The 22,002-nt window shown below is 31.0% G+C and overlaps 1 protein-coding gene across 1 annotated transcript in view; it reads left to right on the top strand.

The window, feature by feature from the left end:
- The first annotated feature begins 9,620 nt into the window (after window positions 1-9,620).
- The window catches only part of IntS6 (integrator complex subunit 6), a 47,564-nt gene continuing 35,182 nt past the window's right edge, over window positions 9,621-22,002 (top strand). Inside the window, exons 1-2 of the mRNA XM_067266168.1 lie at window positions 9,621-9,947; window positions 10,073-10,150. Coding sequence (XP_067122269.1) covers window positions 9,831-9,947; window positions 10,073-10,150 — 195 coding nt within the window. The 5' untranslated portion in view covers window positions 9,621-9,830. The remainder of the gene's footprint in view (window positions 9,948-10,072; window positions 10,151-22,002) is intronic.

Genomic DNA, 22,002 nt, shown 5'->3' on the forward strand with positions numbered 1-22,002 from the left:
GGACTGTCCTCCCTAAAGGAGGACAGTTGGTCACCTTATTAATTTGAGTAAGAGTTGATGAGTTTTATTTTATATAAATAACGAATTAAGTTCAACACTCCTCAATCTCCCCACCACTTTAACCTTTAACCACCAAAATTTAATAGTATAAAAACTCCTTTTACTTACAAGCTAGCGATGTGCCATGTTTGAAGAAAATTGAATACACGTCCGCCATTTTCCTTTTAGTCAAGAAGGCGTGCCATTTGTGTCGTGTGAAAGCAACGAACTAGAATATTTCAACTCGTGTAAAAGCGTGTAAAGGAAAGGAGTATTTGACATGATTTCCAATGTTTTCTCTTATGTATACATAACAGCTGGGAAAGTAAACTTAAGAATGTTTAGAAATGCATAAAAGTTATTGCTACAGATTATTTCGTTTTGTTTAGAAACGTTTAAATAAAGGGTTGAAGAAAGAAATGTCTTATTTACTTTCAAACTTTAAAAGAAAGACACTAAATAGGGTCATTTTGACTTGCACCATCTCAGTCAAAAGTTAATTTCACAATTTCACATTGACTCAGAGTATTTATACAAATCTCCAAGTTTTGGGACCACTTAAACCCAAAAAAGGAAAAATATTCAGTGTGTGTGTGTGTTGGCATTTATACTTACGCCGCAAAACGATTACAGCGCTCCACGTGACAGAAATATTTATTACTCCACTTTCGTAGCCCAGTATTGGTACATCTATCGACACTACTACTACTGTTTAGTTTCAAACATATCAGTTATTTTAGTAAAAAATAATAATAATAATAAATTTTGTTCCCATGTCACCATCCCTTACGTTGACAAAATTTTTGGATTGATCGAATATTTTTCAATTTAGGATTACCGATAGATGGCGGGATGGAAGGAGTAAACTTTAATAAAACAGGAGGCGCCACTATCGTGCAGAATTAATACGTTTGTCGAAATATAGTGCTTTATAAAGTACCGTACGTCTCAATTTGTTTTAAGCGGCTAATTATTTACATAATTAATTCTTGGTTTGCCAGGACCGAGCGTAACATGCCGTGTTTACTGCCTCGTTAACAAGGAAATGCACAAAAATCGCGATTTTCAGTTTTAATATGTTTAAAATGCATTTGAGGTACAAATGCTAAGATTGTTACGAATTTTGACAAGATAAACCCAAAGCTATGAGGAAAAAACCATTAAAAGAGGGAAATTGGGATAGTACGTAATGCGAATAGGGAAATTATCCGAAACGAGAGGGAATACGGAAAATGTCCAAAACGAGGGAAATTGTCCGAACCTGTAGGGAATAGGGAAATTGTCCGAAACGATAGGGAATAGGGAAAATGTCCGAGACGAGAGGGAATAGGGAAATTGTCCGAGACGAGAGGGAATATCGAACGGGGAAAGCAACGACAGGAAATTTTCTTGACTTTCAATACTTGCTACTAAATATTTTAACATAATTCGGTCAACGAAACAAAACTCAAAGGAAACAAAAGAAATTGGAAGAGTACTTAAAAGGGAAATAATCCAAGACGAGAGCATTGAACAGAGATTAGGGAGAGACAGCAATGTCAAGAAATTCTTTGATATAATACTCGCTATTAATGAAATAATTGCTACTGATATGACCTGATTTGTGATTGTTGAGAAAAATGGATTAGAAAAATGAACTTTCTGTTCTTTCTGATGATTATTGTTTCTTTAAAACAAGACAGAACCAAAAATAATTCTAATTATTACTGACAAATTACATTCAAATGTTTAATAGCAAGTATTGAAAGGCAAAGGCTTTCTTTGCTCCAATCTCTTCGACATTCTCATTTTAGATTCACTTTATCGTTCGCATATTTAAATGCATATCGGTACCGTACGTAGTGCGTCGGTCATTCAATTATTAGAATAATTTTTATCGCAGCATAGATTATTAAAATTCTATAGGCCAAGACAGTTTATATATCGTGTAATATACAATGACATGCTCTCTTGTAAAATGTGCTCAAAAAATAAAGTATCAAATTATATAATTTTTCTGTAAGCATGTTAATTTCGCAAATGCAAAACTGATTTACTTATATTTTTTTATTAATGTGCCTACACAGAGTAGAATTTGGGATTTTATTTGTTTATGGGTCTACGTGTAAAAATATATTTGTGACGATACTCGTTTTCACTTATTCCAAAAGAGTGGATTTAGCAAAGTCGTCATTCCCCGACCACTTTCAGAGCAGCTGATGATGACGATAAGAAAACGTCAGAGATTTTTTTCAGTAAGGCTGGTTCTAGAAATCTCTAAATACTCCTAATAATTTCTAAAACCAACAGTTATAATAAGCTTAGCTGTAAAAAATATAAAATTACGAGTGGTAAGCACTAACATTTTATAAACTTGATCATCTTCATTTGAAGAAGTAGGCATCTTATTTTTTCCCACTGATCGACGGACTTAATATCTATCGTAAAAGCTTGATATTTTGTGGTAGAATGTAAAAGAAAATTAACGTAACTTCTGTCCATTGAATACGTGAAGTGAATGTGTCAATGGGTAAATGACACGAGTTTGTTTCGAACAGGAACTGATAAGATCAAATGTGCTGTTTGTGGTGTTGACATTTTCAATAGAACCATGGCTTGCCAGTCCTAAGTGGCAACAAAAGATACCAAAAGTTATTTGTAAGGGCAGTTTGATCATTTTCTTAAACTGCAGAAAATTGAAAAATATGGTGGGATGAGAATACTTTGCAACACTACAATATTTGAATTGCGTAATGTGTTTGGAGAATGCTCAGAGCTGTAGTGTATTGATATGACGACAAAATTGGGAGGAGAAGTATGTATTGCAACAAGATTTGAATTGGAACACTTAGTTGATGATTGCTTCAACCTTGTGTTACATTTTGACATTCAGGATGAGTTGACACCATCTACATTATCAGTTTATTAAAATTGGATACGTATTCTAATGTAAAAATGTTCTATTTCATAAATTTTGTATTGCATTCGTCTGATTTAAGGAAAACAGAATTAAGAAATTAGCCTGGCCATTTCCATAATCCCAATCCGAAATTCATAGAACAGTCTATGTAGGACAATCTAAAATGATACATTGAAATAATTGCACACATGCTAATAACTATATTGAAGGAAGAATAGTACAAAATTCTAACTAATTATTGTGAATTGGTTGTCTTCAACAAAAGATAACTGGATCTGAATAACATCAACATAATTTCTTTATTAAATTGTCATATTCTTTAACATTACTAGAATATTTATATTCCAGTAATGTTATATAGTTTGCCAATTTTATGCTATAAGTAATTTAATAGATTAATCTTTTGAAATATTTGTCGTCATCTTGTAAGATTGAACTGTCGTAAGATTTGCAATATTCCTATATTTGACTCATTTACATATTAAGATGCGACAGAATAGAAAATTAAGCTAATGTGATTGAATGATTGACACACAAAATTCCTGCAAGAAATAATCGTTTCGGATTATTTAGGCTGCATTTCTAGACCATTAAGGAATACAAGAACAGTGCTAGAGTGAATCGTCATTATGTTGTCACTACAGTTAACCAAACACTGTTTTTGTTAAGCTATATTTTACATTATTACTTCTGCTTTATATTGTTCCTGAAAGAATGCTTTGTGTTAACAAACAGCATTATCAACAACTTATCTATATTTTTTTAATGAAAATGCCAAATGACCTTATAAGTTCCTGTTAAAATTGAGAGACAAGAGTACACATAAAACTAAGTTTCTTTAGCGGAGTGTTCTGATAAGTCCATCATCAGATATACAAGAATTTTAAATAGAAAATTTTTCTTTCTACTTTCATTTTAAAACAGCTAATTTCCTTTTTAATTCTGAAAATGAGGAAGTGCGTTTCAAAAAGTAAATAATTATCAAATTGTTACATCTATGAAAAACTGATATACCGCTTTGGAACTTTTATACACTTAAATGTTCTACATCTGTGTTAACAACTGAAAATAATCTTTGTTCAAACAAATCCTATTACTGTCAAAATAATCTTTGGATGATGATTTATCTCTCTCATTTAAATAACTAATAAACAATTTAATTCTTACATGCAATATTGTATGGTTAAAAAAATACATCAAATTATTCAGTTGAAATCATTAGATAAATTATTGAATAAAAATCAAAATGAAATGGATACATGGAGGTGGTTTTTAGTACATAAGTTTCATAATTTCATTTGTAAATCACACCTACAAAAAATTTCTGTAATGGTAGTTAGACTAGAACAGGGATGGTAAACCTATTTGAATAAGTGTGCCATATAGTAAGTATACTTGTTAAAAATGTTAATGCATGCCAAAGTTTTAAACTTTGAATAATGCTATTCGAAGAAATGAAATGAATATGTTAATTTGAAAAATGTAAAGAAGCTGATTGGTTTATCATCCAATCATCTTGTTATCAAAGTCCTATGATAGTGCCATTGAAATATTACATGCCAGATGATTTCTCCTGATGTACCACTTTGGGCATGCATGCCATAGGTTTATCATCCCTGGACTAGAAGTTTTAATGATCCTATTTCTTTGAACATGTCTACATGTAAAAAAACATATTGAATGATATTTTAAAAGTTTAGTAAAAGTAAATATTTTTTCATCTAAACATTAAAATCCATTATGTTGCACTCAGATTAGTAATACATTCTCACAGTGGCACCCTTCAAAGGAAAAGGAAACGAAAAAACTAGAAAATTTTCCAAAACTTTTCCTAATTTACATTCATTTCTGTATTTATATTCTGTTTTATCTTCTATACTACTTACGAATTCTATAAAGAATTCACATTAAAAATTTTTTATATCTTCAACTCAATCCCCGAGATTAAATCTCGAGTGTACCACTGCATCTATATATATAATCGAGACGAGTTGATAATAATAATAATCAGTGCAGAGCCCAAACAGTGAGGAGTTGAAAGTTGAAATTTGGTACACAGTTAGGGTACATCACGAGAACGCATACTAAGAAGGGATTTTTCGAAATTCCTCCCCACGGGGGAGAGGGACAGGATTAAGGCTTAATGCTTCCATCAACAATGGAAGTGTTAAGTAACAATGAAAGTGTTAAGAGAAAACAACGTGCAAGACACAGATGCAGTTTTTTTCGTTTTTATGGGAAATTGAACATATTTTTAGACCCATCTAAAAATTCTCTAATTGGTCTGGAAACAAGGGGGGACCCAATTCTTGCATTCTGTGAAAACGGGTAAGGTTGACTATAACGTAATAATCTTAATCTTCGCTATCGTTACTTTTGCCCAAGCAACGCCGGGCCTACCAGCTAGTTCTCAATATTTTTTGTGTGTCAGTTAGTTTCATATAATATTTCTATAAAAATTCCTTTTAAATACAAAACATATCACAACCTTGCTTAAATCATCAAAGCATCAATTTAATAAACACCAGTTACATCAGCCATCGTCAAGCCATTCAACAGGATTGAGTGTTCTTAAAGATTATAATGGAACATTATAAGAAACCAAGCAAATTTAGAAACCAAGCAATGTGCCATGATCTTTCAAAAACTAGCTTGTATAGAGTTAATAATCACATCTTTTTAATAATGATAATTTTAGATTTTACAAGGAGAATATTGCAAAAAATTGAAATGAACTTATTATTTTCCATAATTAGTAGAATATTTAAATTATATTTAAATTCTACATACTAACACATCATTCAATTTATACATTGTAACCATTTTACAAATTTCTTTGTCAAAAGTTATCTGATAATGCTAATATAATTGCAGAGTAGATCCATAATATATGTAGATTTATGTTAGTTTAAATAAATGGCATATCATTCCAGTTGAGCAAGTAAATTACATCATCACAGCAGAGAATTGAAGCTGGGATGGGTCCACAGAAATATCTGGAAGACTGCCCCATTGACAAGGGTTTCTCATCACTTGTCTAGCTCTTAATAGTAATAGTAATGGCTTTGTGTGTATGCGTACACAGATACACATATGAACATAGACATTACCTGTCATGTGGCAGAAAAATCAATATTAATGATAATAGTGCATTTAATATACCAATGATAATTTCAAGTATAAACAATAAAATAAAAATATATCAATTTTAAGCAATTTTTGTACTAACTTGTGTTTATAAAAGTGGAAATAGCTACATAATTAATTTAACCCTTTGGTGGGTGCTGCTTTTAGCATTTCATAAGAGGGTATATTGTGGATATTAAACCGCACTTGTAATATTACTTCATATCCTCCAAACTTTAACTTTTTTAGAAAATATAACCAAAATAAAAGAGAGAATTAATCTTTTTATTGAATAAATACAGTTATAAAGAATCTATATAACTAAAAATGGGTCACTTCACCTACATCTGTTGGTTGCATTCAAACATGGCAATTTAGTAATTATATAACTGTGTTTCTTGTCGACATCTGACATTTTTACCACATTAATGACAGATCAGTTTTGTTCTACTATTGTTTTCTACAAAAAAATTTATCTATCTCATCAGCCAATTGCTTAGAGTCACCATCACAACTCCCACTCTTCTGGCTCTTTTCTTTCTTCTATCAATTCCCTCACAGATTGTTCTAAAGCTGTCATGAAAATATAAGCATCCTGAAAGCTGTTTGGTATATTTTCAAACTAATATAAGTCTAAGAATTTATTACAATCTGTAACATTGTAAAATAAAGATATTTATGCAATAAGGAAGCTACTCTTTCAAATACATTAAAAAAATAAATAAGTAAATGCAAATTATACTTACATCACAAGGCACATAGTGGCAAGTACGCTGCAGATATGATATCATCTAATTCAAAGCTCAGAATGGTTAGAAATAGGGACGCCAATTGACACATAGGTGATGTATACTATGAATAGGGAATACCAAAGTGCACTTCTGCACCACCTATGTATAATGTTTTAAACAAGACATTATCTACATTCTGTGGCTATTTGCTACAGGCATACTGTTTGAAGTGTTAACAAATGCTAACATCATCAGCCCAAAAATTATAGTACATGATTTTTTGCATGATCTGACTACTCTGTATAGATATGGTTATGATACACATCCATTTTTGCTAAATAAATTTAAGTGCACACACACACGCACACGCACACACACATCTGGCCTCACGTATGGCAAAGCCTAATGTTTCTATATTTAGTATACATTAAAGTAAAATAAAACGGTGCATTATGTAAGTATCAACTTATAGAAACAATACATTTCAAGACTACTATTTTGCAGAAAAATCTCTTAAATAGAAATAATTGTTCTCATAAAAGATGGCATAATTTGAATTACATCAAAGAAAACATAGCCTGCATAGTCTATGCCAAATCTTTCTTCTTGTTTATACAAAACAAATCTTGCTTAGCAATTTGATTTCACAGATAGGAAATTGATTTTTGAAGTAGGATTTCTTGCTAAATTTAGTTTTGATAGACTACTGCAATAAAAATCAGTTGTAAAAACTTTATTATTATTAATTTTTCATTTCTGAATAAAAAATCTTATTGCCACATAAATTTGTTTAAAATATTTTATCATTAAATAAATATGCATGCAGAATTCCAACATTCCATAGAATTCAAGACATACATTAGTCTGTATTTTAAATTTTTGAATAGGTCAAAGATCAGTTACAGGAAAACAATATACGAGCAGTAAAAACTGGTCAGACTTAGTGGTTGATGGTTTTCTAAAGCTTGTTCTCCTGTTTATTGATGGTATAATAAGTCTAGCAAAAAAGAAAAGCCAGCTTAGTGCTTGTATAATTGAACACAAGACTAGACAAGAAGCATACTGCACAAAAGACTGTCATGTATTTCAACTACCTTTGCTTAATAGTTGAATTAAATGGTTTACCTAAACAAGAAGAAAATGGAATTACAAAAACATCGAAGGCTATTGGCAAGCAGAATTCGATTCTGCGGAGTAGCATCATCTCGAGAAAATAAAAAAGACAAACTTAAAACCATCTTTCAAGTAATACGTTTGTAAGGGCAGAGACCCGGAAACGCAAAATGGAGAACTCTGTGCCTTCAGAAGAGATCGGCCAAGATTTCGAGATTAAAGTGGAAATCAAATTGCGAATTCAGAGAAGAAACGTAAGCAAGCCATCATAGATAGTATAAATGAAAAGTCCGAGATGATTTAGATACCTTGCAAGAGTGAATGGAGATATCAAAAATGCTTTCTGAATGGAATGCCAAAGGAAACAGAAGAGGAAGACCGAAGAGAAAACGGAAAGATGGAATAACAGGTACGATAAATGAGAAGAGACCAAGGAAGGAAGGAGCTCTGGAGAGGACAACATGGAAGAAAAAAGCTGAAAAACATTTTTTATGAACATACCAGTATTGAGGAAAATCTAATGATGATTCTATATAAATTTTTTAAATTACACGAAAATACAATAATAAATCATTAAATAGTTGTACTACCTTTATATAAAAATTATCTGGAATTTAATTTCGGCACAAGAAAGCAGTTTCTAAACATACTACTAGTGAATTCTGGTTTTATAATTTTCTTTTTATTAAAAAAACTTATCTATAGAGAACATCGACATCGGTTAAAGCAAAAATCTCAAGTATCAAACTTTCCAAAATATTTCCGAAAGGCATTATTATAGAAATAAAATATTTCCAATTTAGCTCCTACATTTGAAGTTCACTTTTTTTATTCAATCTATTTATTTTAGCCATTTTATCAGTTTCTCACTGTATACATGAATAAAGCTGTTTTCAAATTGGCATAAATTTCCACTAAAAAAATAAATAAATAATAACCTGCAGGGGTTATTAATCACTTATAACTGGATATAATAAAGTAAGAACAATTTTAGATTGTTTTTGCTGTATTTTAGTGGATAATTACAGTGTATTACATCTAGTTCTGCGATAAAGTGATCAAAAATAAATACTGTTTCAGCATCTGAGTGCCAATTAAATCATTTATTAATATTATAAAGGTGATTTTCACTTCACAAATGCCAAATTTAGTTCAGTACACTGAATACAATGGAAGATACTAGGATTGTGTTTTCATATAATTGTATTCATCTACCAGACGGCCAGTATTTTGTAACACGAGCCTGGTCTTGTATTTACCTACAAATAATACATCTCTGCTGTAAAGGTATACAAAAATAACAGTATCAAAGGTCTCTGCTACGAATCAGGACACTAATTACTTCATAACTAATTGGTTTAATTTGAGAAATTTATTTTTCTTATACTCCTCCATTAAAGATATCTCCTCTGATTTATTAAAATTGCTCCGAATACACAAGGAAAAAAAATTAAAAAAAAAGAGACTACATCCAAACGTACATCACACTACAAAGACATAAACATCGAGTGGCGAACGATAAGCAATACCGAGCTTAAATACCCAAAAATGTACTTTCCACCAACGAATTAAAACGCCGATTACTTTCGTCACGTGAAAACGCCAACAAATGACGCGACCTATATCAAGCGTCTCTCTTACTTGTTCCGCCAATAGACAGCCGACGTCGTGCCTTACGTATGCAGCCGCCCAATCGTTCAACGCGACGCCCGTGACGACAGGCATTACGTAATTCGAATCGCCCTTAAACGAGCCAACGAGCGTTGCCGTTACGGGTCATCCAGTCACGTGGTACGACCTGGTAAGTTGCAGCGATCGTCTGCCGAGTCGCCATGTCAGAAAGGAAGGGGGAAGGTGGTGGACGTCGAACGAGTCAAAACAGATAGGTCCGATGTTTACTTAGATATAAAAAAGGTGCCATCATGACGATTATATTGTTCCTCGTAGACACAAGTGCATCAATGAATCAACGCACATATTTAGGTGCTAGGCCAACATTGTTGGACGTAGCTAAAGACGCGGTTGAAAAATTCATCAAGGTAACGAACGACGCTATTTACCCGACGAATCTCCCGCATATTATTATTATTTTTTAAAATTTATTTATTACACTTCCAACGGGAAAAAAAACCAAACCCTTTAATTTCTTTTCTTTTATTTACAGATTAGACAAAGAGATTCGGCAAGTCGGGGGGATCGGTATATGCTCCTTACATTCGAAGAGCCACCATCGAATATTAAGGTAGGCTCCGTACTCTTTTTATGTAACTTCAGATGCACTTTGATGCTATCCCGCGACATCTTTACCCTCACAGAAATATATCTAATGTCGATCTATGCAGTCACAATAACACAGATCACATCGTACGACTGCCACGGATCAAGTAGCCATCTTGGAATGGCACGATTTTTCTTAATGGAATTGTGGGAAGAGTAGTGACGTCACGCCGCCAGGTGGCGATCGGTATGGGTAAACGTGTGGATTTTTATTTACGCTTATATTGATAAGCATGCTTCCATTTACACGAATTTTCGAAATATTTAATGATTTTTATTTATTTATTTATCTTATCTGTAAAAAATGCTCTACAAAAAACTCAATAGTAATATAGAGCCAATTTTATGAAAATTTCATAAAATAAGAGTTAAAGGTGAAGCTTATATTTCCCCAAAATTACTAAAGTCAACACTGTGTGGGGCCTCCTAATTTAAATTTACGTGGGCTTCCCTTTGCCATTGATAAAGATAACCCTATTTTAACTTGTATTTTATCAGCTTTTTATAAATTGGCACTTAATAAGGATGTTAATTGCTCTTAAAATAGAATTGTTAAGTTAACAGTTCTATTTTATAAGCAAATATTCTAAACGTAACATTTATCAAAACATAAGTGAAAATGAAATAAGATAATCTTTGAAAATTCAAATAGATTTCAAATAAAAGTATATTTAACTGAATTTATATACAAAAATAAAATAACATGTTTACATTTAACATATTTAACAATTGAAAAATTGTATGAAAAAGAAATGGTCATTTTCACCATGAAATAACACATAAACATGTTATTTTATGATGGAAATGACCACTTCTTTTATCACATATTCAAACTCTATGCAAAAAAATACAAAGACCCTATCTAAACATTTTTTTTATAAATTTTCTTCCTGTCTAATACTAAATTCAAGCAAAAAAATAATGATTTTTTAAACAATGAGTTAATATAAATATAATTTAATGGAAGGTAGCTCTTCATTCATAAATTGATACAAAATTATAAGCAATTGTCTTAACTATTTATCTTAATACTATTATCATAAGCTTTAATGTGGATTAAGGCAGAGAATTTTCTAAACCCACCACATATATGGTATAGCACTTACGTTTTAAATAGTAGATATCGTAAATATTGAGATATACAAAATACATACATCATATCAATTTGAAATGCATTATACATGATATAGAACATCACAGCATACATATTCAAGTCAAATTCAAAAATTTGAAATTCCATAACAAAATCCTATGTATAAAAATATAAATAAACAACTACTAGCCCGTTATAGATAACGATCAACCAATGCCGAATTATCAGGCTAGCAAATGGCTATAGTAATATTAATAGTTTAAGCTAATTTGGTACTAAAGTTAGGCTTTAGGCACCATCTCTTGCTAAATTTAATTATTTAATTAAATAATTAAATTTAGCAAGAGATGGTGCCTAAAGCCTAACTTTAGTACCAAATTAGCTTAAACTATTAATATTACTATAGCCATTTGCTAGCCTGATAATTCGGCATTGGTTGATCGTTAAAATCCTATGTAGTATACAAAAGAGAAAAGAGCCTCTATTTTATATATATATGTAATATATAATAACATATGTAGTATTAATTTTATTTTGATAGGTTTTCCAGAAAGTGCATGTTGCTAATGTTTCTATTTAATAATTTTAATTTTTTAGATATGATATTTTCCAGTGATTCGAGGATTTCAAAAAATAACGTAAATTTTTTCACTTTCTATCATTTTAAAGTTTTTTAATATATAAAAAAATCATACATGTTACTTAAAGTTGAATCATAATTACTAGTTATGATTTTATTATACATTTTTTGTTTTTTTTTTTCTAATAAAATAATTCCGTATTATATTGTGTAGTATCACAGTTAAATTTTAACACTTAATTAATTAATTTAAATTCTATTCTGAAATATTCTATTTTTTTTACAGGGGCTGGAGCTACCGGGTGATGAAAAATCAACTTATCTGGGCCCAGTTTTACAACCGAAGTTTATACACAATAAAATTATTATTATTTTTTTAATAAATAAAATAACGAATTCTATACAAACACCAATAAATCACATATAAATATTCTGGGCCCAGGGAACCCTAGCTCCACCTCTCAAGTTTCCAGTTTTAACATATATAATAAAAATTTAGTGCATTCCATATTTTTTTTTTTTACAATAAAATCAATTTTACTAATTACATCTTAATTACAGATATAAAATTTCTGATATTGTGTGAATGTGTGTGCGTGATGAAGTGTTTACAAAATATATGCTGAAATTACAGTGAAAATTATAACAGAAGTTAAATAAAATTACGAATTTATCATTAAATGTTACACTAAAAAATATATACAGTCAAACCTGTTTTTATGCGCTCTTTTTATGTGCGATTTTTATTTGTGCGATTTTTTTTAATGCGAATTTTTAATTTGTGCGGTATAGTTGGCGACTAGTCTCGTGCGATTCGTCATGTCTCACGTTGACTTATTATAGCTAAATAAACTTATTATAGCATAAATGCACTTATTATAGTAATATTATTGCATGAATATGCGAAAAATGAAATAATTTACTTTTTAAGTCAACAAAACACCACCTGGACAAAAATATGTAAAACAGACGATAGACCAGACGATGCAGTCAAGTGCTGACATCTGTTGTCAATAAATTCTATTTCGTACGGTTTTAAGTTATTTTCTATGTGAGACTTTTTTTATGCGGTCCCTGTTGACCGCATAAAAAAATTATTTTTTTAATTGTGTTGCGAAAACTATTATTTACAGCCATTCGTGAAGTTTCGTGAGATTTTTTTTTAATGCGGTCCCTATCCCCCGCATAAAAACAGGTTTGACTGTATAATCAATTAGTGAAAACTTATAACGATTAATATCAGCTTTTTACTCTGTCTTTTAGGGAAACAACAGATCATTTCCTCACCACAGGATGACATCAGATCATTGATTTTTTTTAATACATTTTTAAACTTTCATATTTCATCCTCATCTTATTTAAACTATAGAATTCTCTGAAGAATAAGTTTTGTTAATACATTTTCAAATATTTCAACAGAAATGAACTAAATAAATTAAATTAATATTGGTTACTATTACAATTGAACTAAAAATAATTTAATAATTGATCTGTTACATTCGTTCATTATTGTTTGAAAGATTTTATTAAAAATCTTGTAAAAGCATTAACAAATACATAATGATTCATTTTCATAAATATTATAAAAATTAAATACATGACCAGTGTTCATTTTAAAGGAGAGACGTTAAAACAGTAGAAGAAATGCTAGAAAAAAAATTACAGACAGGAAATCGAATTATATAATAGATGCTAACAATTTAGGATTTTAGTATCTAAGATTGATTTGGAACTGTTGATATAAATTTACCTAAATAAAAAATTTTAAAAAAATGATAATTTTTTTAGAATTTTTGTTGCTAATACAGTAAATATTAATCTAAAAACATTTAAGAAGAAAAGATTTAAACAGATATACACTACTAAAAGCAGAACTTTTATATTTCAAATACTTCAAATTTTAGGAATCGTACAAGATTTATTTTATTTGTATGTTAGCATTTCTATATATTTATCATTGTTTATATTTCAGTTATGACAAATTTATATTATGGACTCCATCACAAAATCGTGAAAATTAAATATTTTGCTTTTTGGTTTCTTCTCAAAATGTTTATTTATACGCGATTTTTTATTTTATTTGTTAAAATTTAATTATAAATTAATTTTTTCGAATAATTTATCAAAAAATTGCTAAATATTAATTGTCTTATACACTTCTAGAATTTTATAGTTAAAGTTGAGAATGAACCATGAAAATTTCTACAAGATGTTAACATCTAAAACTTCAAATAACTCAAATCTTGATTGATACCATATGATCTGCTGGATTGTATAGGGTCTGCCTATAGGCAAAATTACTCTATATTTAATTATTAAACGTATCCCTAATATAGCCCGATACAATCCAGAAATTGTTTGGTCTTCATTACAGCAGTCAAGAATTAAAATATGACATTTTTACAAAAACTATACAATGGATGACAAAACATACTAGCTGAGATTCTAATGTATCAGGTGATAACTTGCATAAACTTAACTGCTATATTAGAGAAACATTATTTTTTACACCCTAAATTGATTTATGCTTACATTTACAACAGTTAATTAAAATTATTGTAATAATTTGTTGGGGCAGTAATCTCATGCTATATAACATTACTTACTGAATATATAAGTAACTGATGATACATTTTCAAATGCTGTATTTAATGATTTGTTTGTGGGTATTATAATATAAATTTTCTATATCATTTTATTATTAAGGATTTAGGAACATGCACAAATTTTATTAAGTTTATTATAGGCAAACATGTTATATAAAGTTTAGTAAGTTAAATATAAACCAAAATTATTTGTAATAGTTTAAAATGTTTAAACAAATAATAATAATTTATCAACTGAAAACAGTGAAACAGGTTCAGTGGACATTGAGTTTACAGACAGCTATACTTAACAGATAAAATGTAGTCAGCAATAGGATTATTGATGTAATTTTACTATAAGTAGAGGCTGCCTTTTTGCAATGGACAAAAATTTACTCTTATTTACTTAAACCTTTTCTAAACACAGTAGAAAGTATTAATTGTTTCCTATAAATACTTAAAAATTACCATGCTTTTGCTGGCGTCATTGTTCTGTAAAATTTCTTTGTATCCTTAAACTTCTCAAAGTTTTTGCAGACTTATTTTTGTATAATATGCTGACACTTTTAGGTGTTAAAATGTAGTCAAGATTTTTTTTCTAAATTAATCAATCATTAGTTTCTAATTAGTATATTTAGTAAAAAAAAAAGGTGTTTAATGCTTCTAGTGCAAATTAATTATTGTGTAAAAATAGCCCGTAATCTTTGCAATACTTTGGCTGCTTTTGAATCGTTTTTTCTTTTACAAATAAAATTGCATATCGATTACTTGAACTTCCAGATATATCTTCCTCACACACACCGGGGTGTATATTAGATAAATACAACACTTACTTGAGCCGGTGTGAAAATAACACTTACTGTTATTTTAACACTGGTCGCAGGCTCAAGTAAGTGTTGTATTGAACTTCTAGATGTTTTAAAATATATAGTAATTACTTTCCTGGCTGTTGTATATAACAGAGGAAAAGTATGGTGAGTAGTCATAAATATTCTCCAAGATTTTTACATTTTTGGATTAAGGATCTTGAAACATTGAGAAATGCAAAAAAAAAAAGATTTGGGAGTTTATTCTGTGTGTGTGGATGTTAGCGTGTGTATGTGTGGGAGAAACATGATTTTGTTCACTCTCTTTGAAGCTTAATAACTTCTGTGCTTTTTGTCACAAATTTATGAAATTTTGCAGGGAGGTTTGTGTATTAGGGACATTAGTGCTATTAAATTTTGGTGGTTATAGGTCAAGGGGTAAGGAGATAGAGGGGGTCGTGTCATATCTCGAGTGAGTCAAACTTAATGGAGATTTTACTCGTTATTGGCATTTACAGTTTTTTATAAAACACATCTCTTCCCTCAAAATTAAGCTTTTTGACATTTTATAATAATTAATAATAATGTAAAAAGTATCTTAATAAAATCTCTCAACAGATGGCGCCACACACAATTTTAAGACTGCTGGGAAAGTTACACAACTCATTGCTGGATTTTTTAAGGATATACACATATTTTAAGTAGACAACTATACTAAATAGACAGTCTGAAATCTGAAGAATGTCTGCTAAATCCAAGTTCTGTTCTTTCAGTTATGTACAGTACAGTACAAGCTGTCTTTATTTTATGCTAGTGATGTATTCCTGGAGGAGGCAGCATAAACAAAATATATATATACATATTTCAATAAAAACACGCTTAGTGTCAAAAGTTTTACTTATTTATAGCTGAACTTGATAATGCAATTTTTAAATCGCCACTGTATTGATCTCATACCCCACGTAACTTCAGTTCTCCAATGATGACCCTGGTTGAGGGTAATCCATTGATGACCAAGTAGGCTGAGGTTCATGCAAAAATATGAATGCCAAGTTATTTGCCTTGCCTTTCTTTTCCTCTCATTGATAACTTTATAATAAGGTGCTAAGGGCTTCGTCTAAGCTGATATGGTCATGCAAATGAACATTAACCAAAACAAAACATTACCCACATTGTACTATATGACCACATACTAAGTTAGGGCATGATTGGTTATAAAGGTTTCAAACACTAGTTTTGAAAAGTTGATTGGTTGAATGAACTGAAGTTTGGCAAAAGTTGAGACATTCTCAACTCCTAACGAACTTGTCAAACATTTGCTGATAGGGGATGGATGGACTGGCAGTTCATACCCATTTCGTAGCAGTTCATATGCCAATGCAAGTCCAGCTTTAAACTCCTCCTTACAAAGTTACTTCACTCCCAGTCAAAGTCCATTTTGCAACACACTTCATTGAGTTGGCATTAGCAAGAAATTGTTTAAGAGTATCAGTAGTTATTATCATCTAAAGTTATGGATTGAATTGATTTCTTGATTATTTCGACATTCGGATTCACTAATTTCCATTTATTTGATATGGCTGTTCTCTTAATTGTATTATTACATAATTACTTTACATTAAAATTGTGAAATACCGTGAGAATAATAAAAAACCAACACTACTTAGAATCACTGTTAAAGCTTGTATTTTTAATCTATGATAAATTTGTATAGACCTTGGAAATAACTTTCCCCTAAGTGTCTGTATTTAGTGTGAATGGAAACACTTCAATTTCATTTATGGCTCGAAATATTTTTATCTCTAAAGATAACAAACTTCTTCTAAGAATGTTCATCTTTTTAATCTAATTTTCGAAAGTAATCAATAGATTTAAAAAATTAAGACTCCCTGAAGACTGTTCGTTGTAACCCCAACAAGTAATTTTTTTATTTTATTGTAAAATTAAACGTGTTTACTTTTTTTTTTATGGGTCAATGACTAAATGAAATTATGTCAAAAATCATTTATGGCTAAAATTTAAGCTAGTTTTTTATTTATTTAACAGAATTTAAGGAAATTTACTTCAAATTAATATAAATCCAAAGTAGTTTAAAGATTATAACTACAGTTTCAAGTGACTGCTGAAACATACAGAAGTCTTGGGTAAAACCTTCTGAAGATTGTTATGACTTCATATTGCTATCTTGGTTTAATAGTAAGGTCAGCAGCGGCCTTAATGATTGCGAGGCTCCGGGCAGCAGATCATTGTGAGGCCCCGGACGGCAGATCTTTGCGAGGCCCTTGTCCTCTGTGCAAAGTATGTGAATTGAAAATAGATATTTCTGATGATTGACGAGAAATGCAAAAGTTATAAATAAATAAATTTAGAGTTTTAAAATATTATTAATATATTAGAAGATTTATAAAAGTTAACAGTCATAAAGACGACAAATTAGTAATGAGGATAAACTAAGGTACATAAATGCCTTAAAAGATATACACAGGGATTTAAAAATGATGTTTGCGGCTTATAACTAATAGCTAAGGATAAAATAAAAAGTTTTAAATATCAACTTTTTTTCTACTCGAGTTGTTGCGCGAGGCCCCGGGTGATTGCCCTGCTTGCCACTCCCTAAGGCCGCCACTGAGTAAGGTGGCATATAGAGCATTTTGTGGCAAGACAGTAGAGTTTTATTTTGAGACCAATTGTACTGTGTTTCTTTAATTTTAAGGTGCATGTAAAGTTTGGTATTGAGTTTTAAGATATTTTCTTTCAAACAAATCTTAAAATTTAATACCAAACTCTAGGTGTATCTATATTTTGAATGTGGAAGGATAACTATTAAATACATATTTCCTTGATTAAAGCCAAAGATTCAAATAAATCTCAATCTTTGAATGAGCCTCAGGGAATAAAGGTGCTGTTAAAAATAAACCCCAGTTTCAAATAAGGGATTCGTTTGAATTTAATAAATCCCAGGGGATACAAGTGAGTAAAGAGCAAAGCATTTTAGATTAGAGAAAATTTAATATGTTAAAGGTTTATAATGAATATAGTGGTGACTTGTACTTTGAATTTAATTCATTTCAAGAGTCTGTTCAAAATCTGAATCAATTCGCCCCATTCGAAAGCAAATTAATTCATTCCCAGACCTAAAAAAAATACTCGTTATAACTTAAAGCAGCAAATACACAGTTGTGTGCCGACCATGGAAGCTGTGGAAGCGGCACTTTTTTATTTTTATTTTCTAAAACATAAATACATATTGTGCGATTATTTTCATATTGTAACGTCCTTTGAATTACTTAAAAATATGTTATTAAAAATTTCTATACACGTGAAAAACAATGATAAGAATGCTATTGTATATTCGAATATAAATTTGTATATGCATATTCCCAATGGAAGCGTCGTATCGTTGAATACGGGACAGCTTCTATGGCGAAAATATTTGAGTCGTGTAAAGCAGCCAGATTACAGGCATTCGCGCATGTGTTTCACAGAGCACCGACCTCTGGTGGATACCACACATCAAAATATTGTATAACGATTCCATCCATTAGCCACTCGTAGGGAGCTATTTGACTAAGTACATTGTTTTAAGATTTAAAAAGTAATGAATATTTCATGTTATTTTTATGTACGTTTCTTTACAAAACTATATTTAATTATAATTTTCTTTTAATTATAATTATAATTGACAGATTTTCTGACAAAATCTTTGGAATTTTTATCACTAAAAGAATTATATGATTTAGTATCATTAATTTTTACGGTACCATCTACAACTGCATCTATTGAGCACAGTTTTTCAACCACAAAGCGAATTGATATATTCGCAAGGAATACTCGGTTGGAGGAAAGATTGTCGTCACTAGCATTGCTTTCGATAGAAAAAGACTTTTAAATACTTCGACGGAATCGACAACGAGCAATTTTTATGATAAAGTAATTAACGACTTTGCGTAAAAAATTGCCAAATAGAGTTAGTTTATCAAAAATAATAAAAACAAGTTCTTATATCTTTGTTTCGTGTCAATTATCTATTTTAGAATTAAAATAAATAAACTGTTTATTTTTGTCATTTCTAGTATTTGTTTAAAATTTTTATGGAAACACAGCTTCCCTGTCATCAAATGTTACGGCATGCCACTGCAAATACACATAATTTTAGGAAAAAATAGCATAATTATAAATGCCCTAGATAACAAATAAAAGAAATACATGTAAGTACTGTATAAAAAAAAATTAAAATTGCATTTACTAGTTGCATATTTTCAACTTTGGCATCAGAAACATTTGTTGTTTCCAATTTTTGGGTCGATGGTCTCCTGGCTTTTTTATAGTAATTGCCAACCCATTTGCCATAATAGAAAGTTATGCGTGAGGTTTCTTTTTTGCTTACTGCGACTTTTTGTGCCAACCAGAAATGAAAGGATGACTGACAATATAAAGGGTGGATGATTGTCATTCTCTGTTCAAACCCTCTGTTTTATCCTTCTAGAGTGTTCGTGAAAGGCTTTCTGTGGTTCTCTCTAATGTGTTCCACATTCTGAGTTCAAATGCTGGCCTTCATCACCTTCCACACTGTATAACAGCAATCCATGTCACTTCAAAATAATGAATGCGATGTAAGTGATTTTATTAAAATATCCTACATGTATATTAGTTTGTTCAATCCTTTACTTTTCGACAAAAGTGTTCTTTGGCCATGGGCTGAACCCATGATGAGTTTGATAAAAATGCTCTCTTAATTCCCATGGGACACAAAAAGTAAGGACTTCTAAGTGTTTAGCAATCTATTTTCCATGTACGTATGATAATGACAGAGCTGTTAAAGTCAGTAATCAAAGGTTTATTGAGAGTGGGTTTTGTGCAAGAAGAATTATATTTTGTTCTCTCAATCTCTATTAAACGGGAAAGTTATTTCAGTTTGAATAAATACTACTACACTTGCCATGCTAAATCAATAAATCGGACATTCTGAATGATAAAGCAGGAAAACCTGTCTTGTTGGCAAAGCTAACTGGATGGCAGTGCAAACGGTATGATCACAATGCCCCACGATTCGGCACGATCCAACTCTTGTGAAATTTGAAAATTGATCATGTTAGTTTGTTGTCATCTATTGGGTATGACACCATGTCATAGCCGACAACTTTGCACCAGGCCCCACTTTTTCTTGAGCTGTCCCTGCTTGTTAGTATTACTTAAACAAATAAATAGCACAATAGGACAACAAAAGCAACCACTTTCAGTAAATTACCATCATCATGAAAAAGATAAACAGAAAACAAGAACATGCAAAAGTTCATTTTTATTGATCTAATTGTTATATTGTGTTTTTATGTATTAAATTAACTTGAAAAATAGTTTTCCTCAGTTTATTTATCATAATTTGTGGAGTATATCATTCTTTTCTTATGGGCATTTTTATTAGAAAAATTGATAGTTTGTAGATTGATGATTGTCGTATTCTTGTCAAAGTTAGATGGATCATGATGTCATTTTAGATCAGTGACTAATGTGTTAATTTACTGATCTAAAATGGCATTGTTGAACAAATGTATAGTGCTTTGCACATTTGTAAAAGACTTGAAAATTTACTCAACGATGATTACAGTTTAGTCTTGTAGGTAATCACCATCAACATCAATCACATCTTGCCCCCCTTGCTGAAAACTATCAATCTCATGAATGATTAGGGTTTTTAAACAACTTATTACTGAGTTACTGGAAATGACAATCTACACTCGAGAACCCTTACAACACAGTAACGGCAAAATTTTAATGAATACTAACATTTTTGACTGCAACTTCAGTTTTCATCAGGTTTATAACCGGTGAGATTCGAACATGGAACTTAGAACAACATGTTTAAAAATTATTTTTTAAAAACATGGAACAATTTACATGTGCGTAGAAAACCTTTAATTGTGTACATTACCATAGCGATAGAAATATCTCCACACCATAGACAATAAATAATGAGATATAATTAATGACATGTAAAAAGGCTGCTAAATGCTAGTGTTGCCTGTTCCTTTCATAACAGTACCTACATAGGAAACCTTATTGGCATTCTTTGAGTTAATACAGCTGCCGACTTTGTAGATTTCCAATGTCTCCAGGTTTCACAGGTGTTCAATTTGATGTGACCGTCTAACCAACTTGGCTTTATGGAGGTTTGCAGGGTCCATGGCATAGGTAGATAGGGCGGTAGTATGTCTCTTGTTGGCAATATACCTGTGCTCCTGTACTCTTTTGCTTAATGAGTGCTTTGTGGACCTGATGTATACTAAATCACTTTGGAATCTATGGTCTCTGAGGGGAATCATGTAGACACCTGGGGTCTGACTTTCATCGGCCCTATCTTTGCAGTTGCACAATAGCCCACACACCGTGTTGGATCTTCTATATGCACTCTTTGTTCCCATATGGGCAGCAATTTCTTTATATGTGGGGATTAGATGCTGGTTATATTCCACTATATTGTGGGTGGGTGTTACTTGTGAGTTGGTATTGTTGCAGCTTGCTGGATGGAGTATGCACGTGCTAAGTTACGTATCAGGCTTCTAGCATATCCGTGTTTTACCGCTACGCATTCAATGCACTTCAACTCTGCTACCGTTTCTTCCCAGCTATTGTGTGTGTGTGTGTGTGTGTGTGCCCATCTTGTTAGCATATGAAAGGCCGTGATTTTATAAGGAAATCAGTTTGCCGGAATAAATAATGGTACGTAGCATGGTTTGTAGTAGACTCTGGTTACCA

The sequence above is a fragment of the Centruroides vittatus genome, unplaced genomic scaffold (genome assembly GCF_030686945.1).
Source record: "Centruroides vittatus isolate TY-2023 unplaced genomic scaffold, ASM3068694v2 contig_2682, whole genome shotgun sequence".
Taxonomy (NCBI): domain Eukaryota; kingdom Metazoa; phylum Arthropoda; class Arachnida; order Scorpiones; family Buthidae; genus Centruroides; species Centruroides vittatus.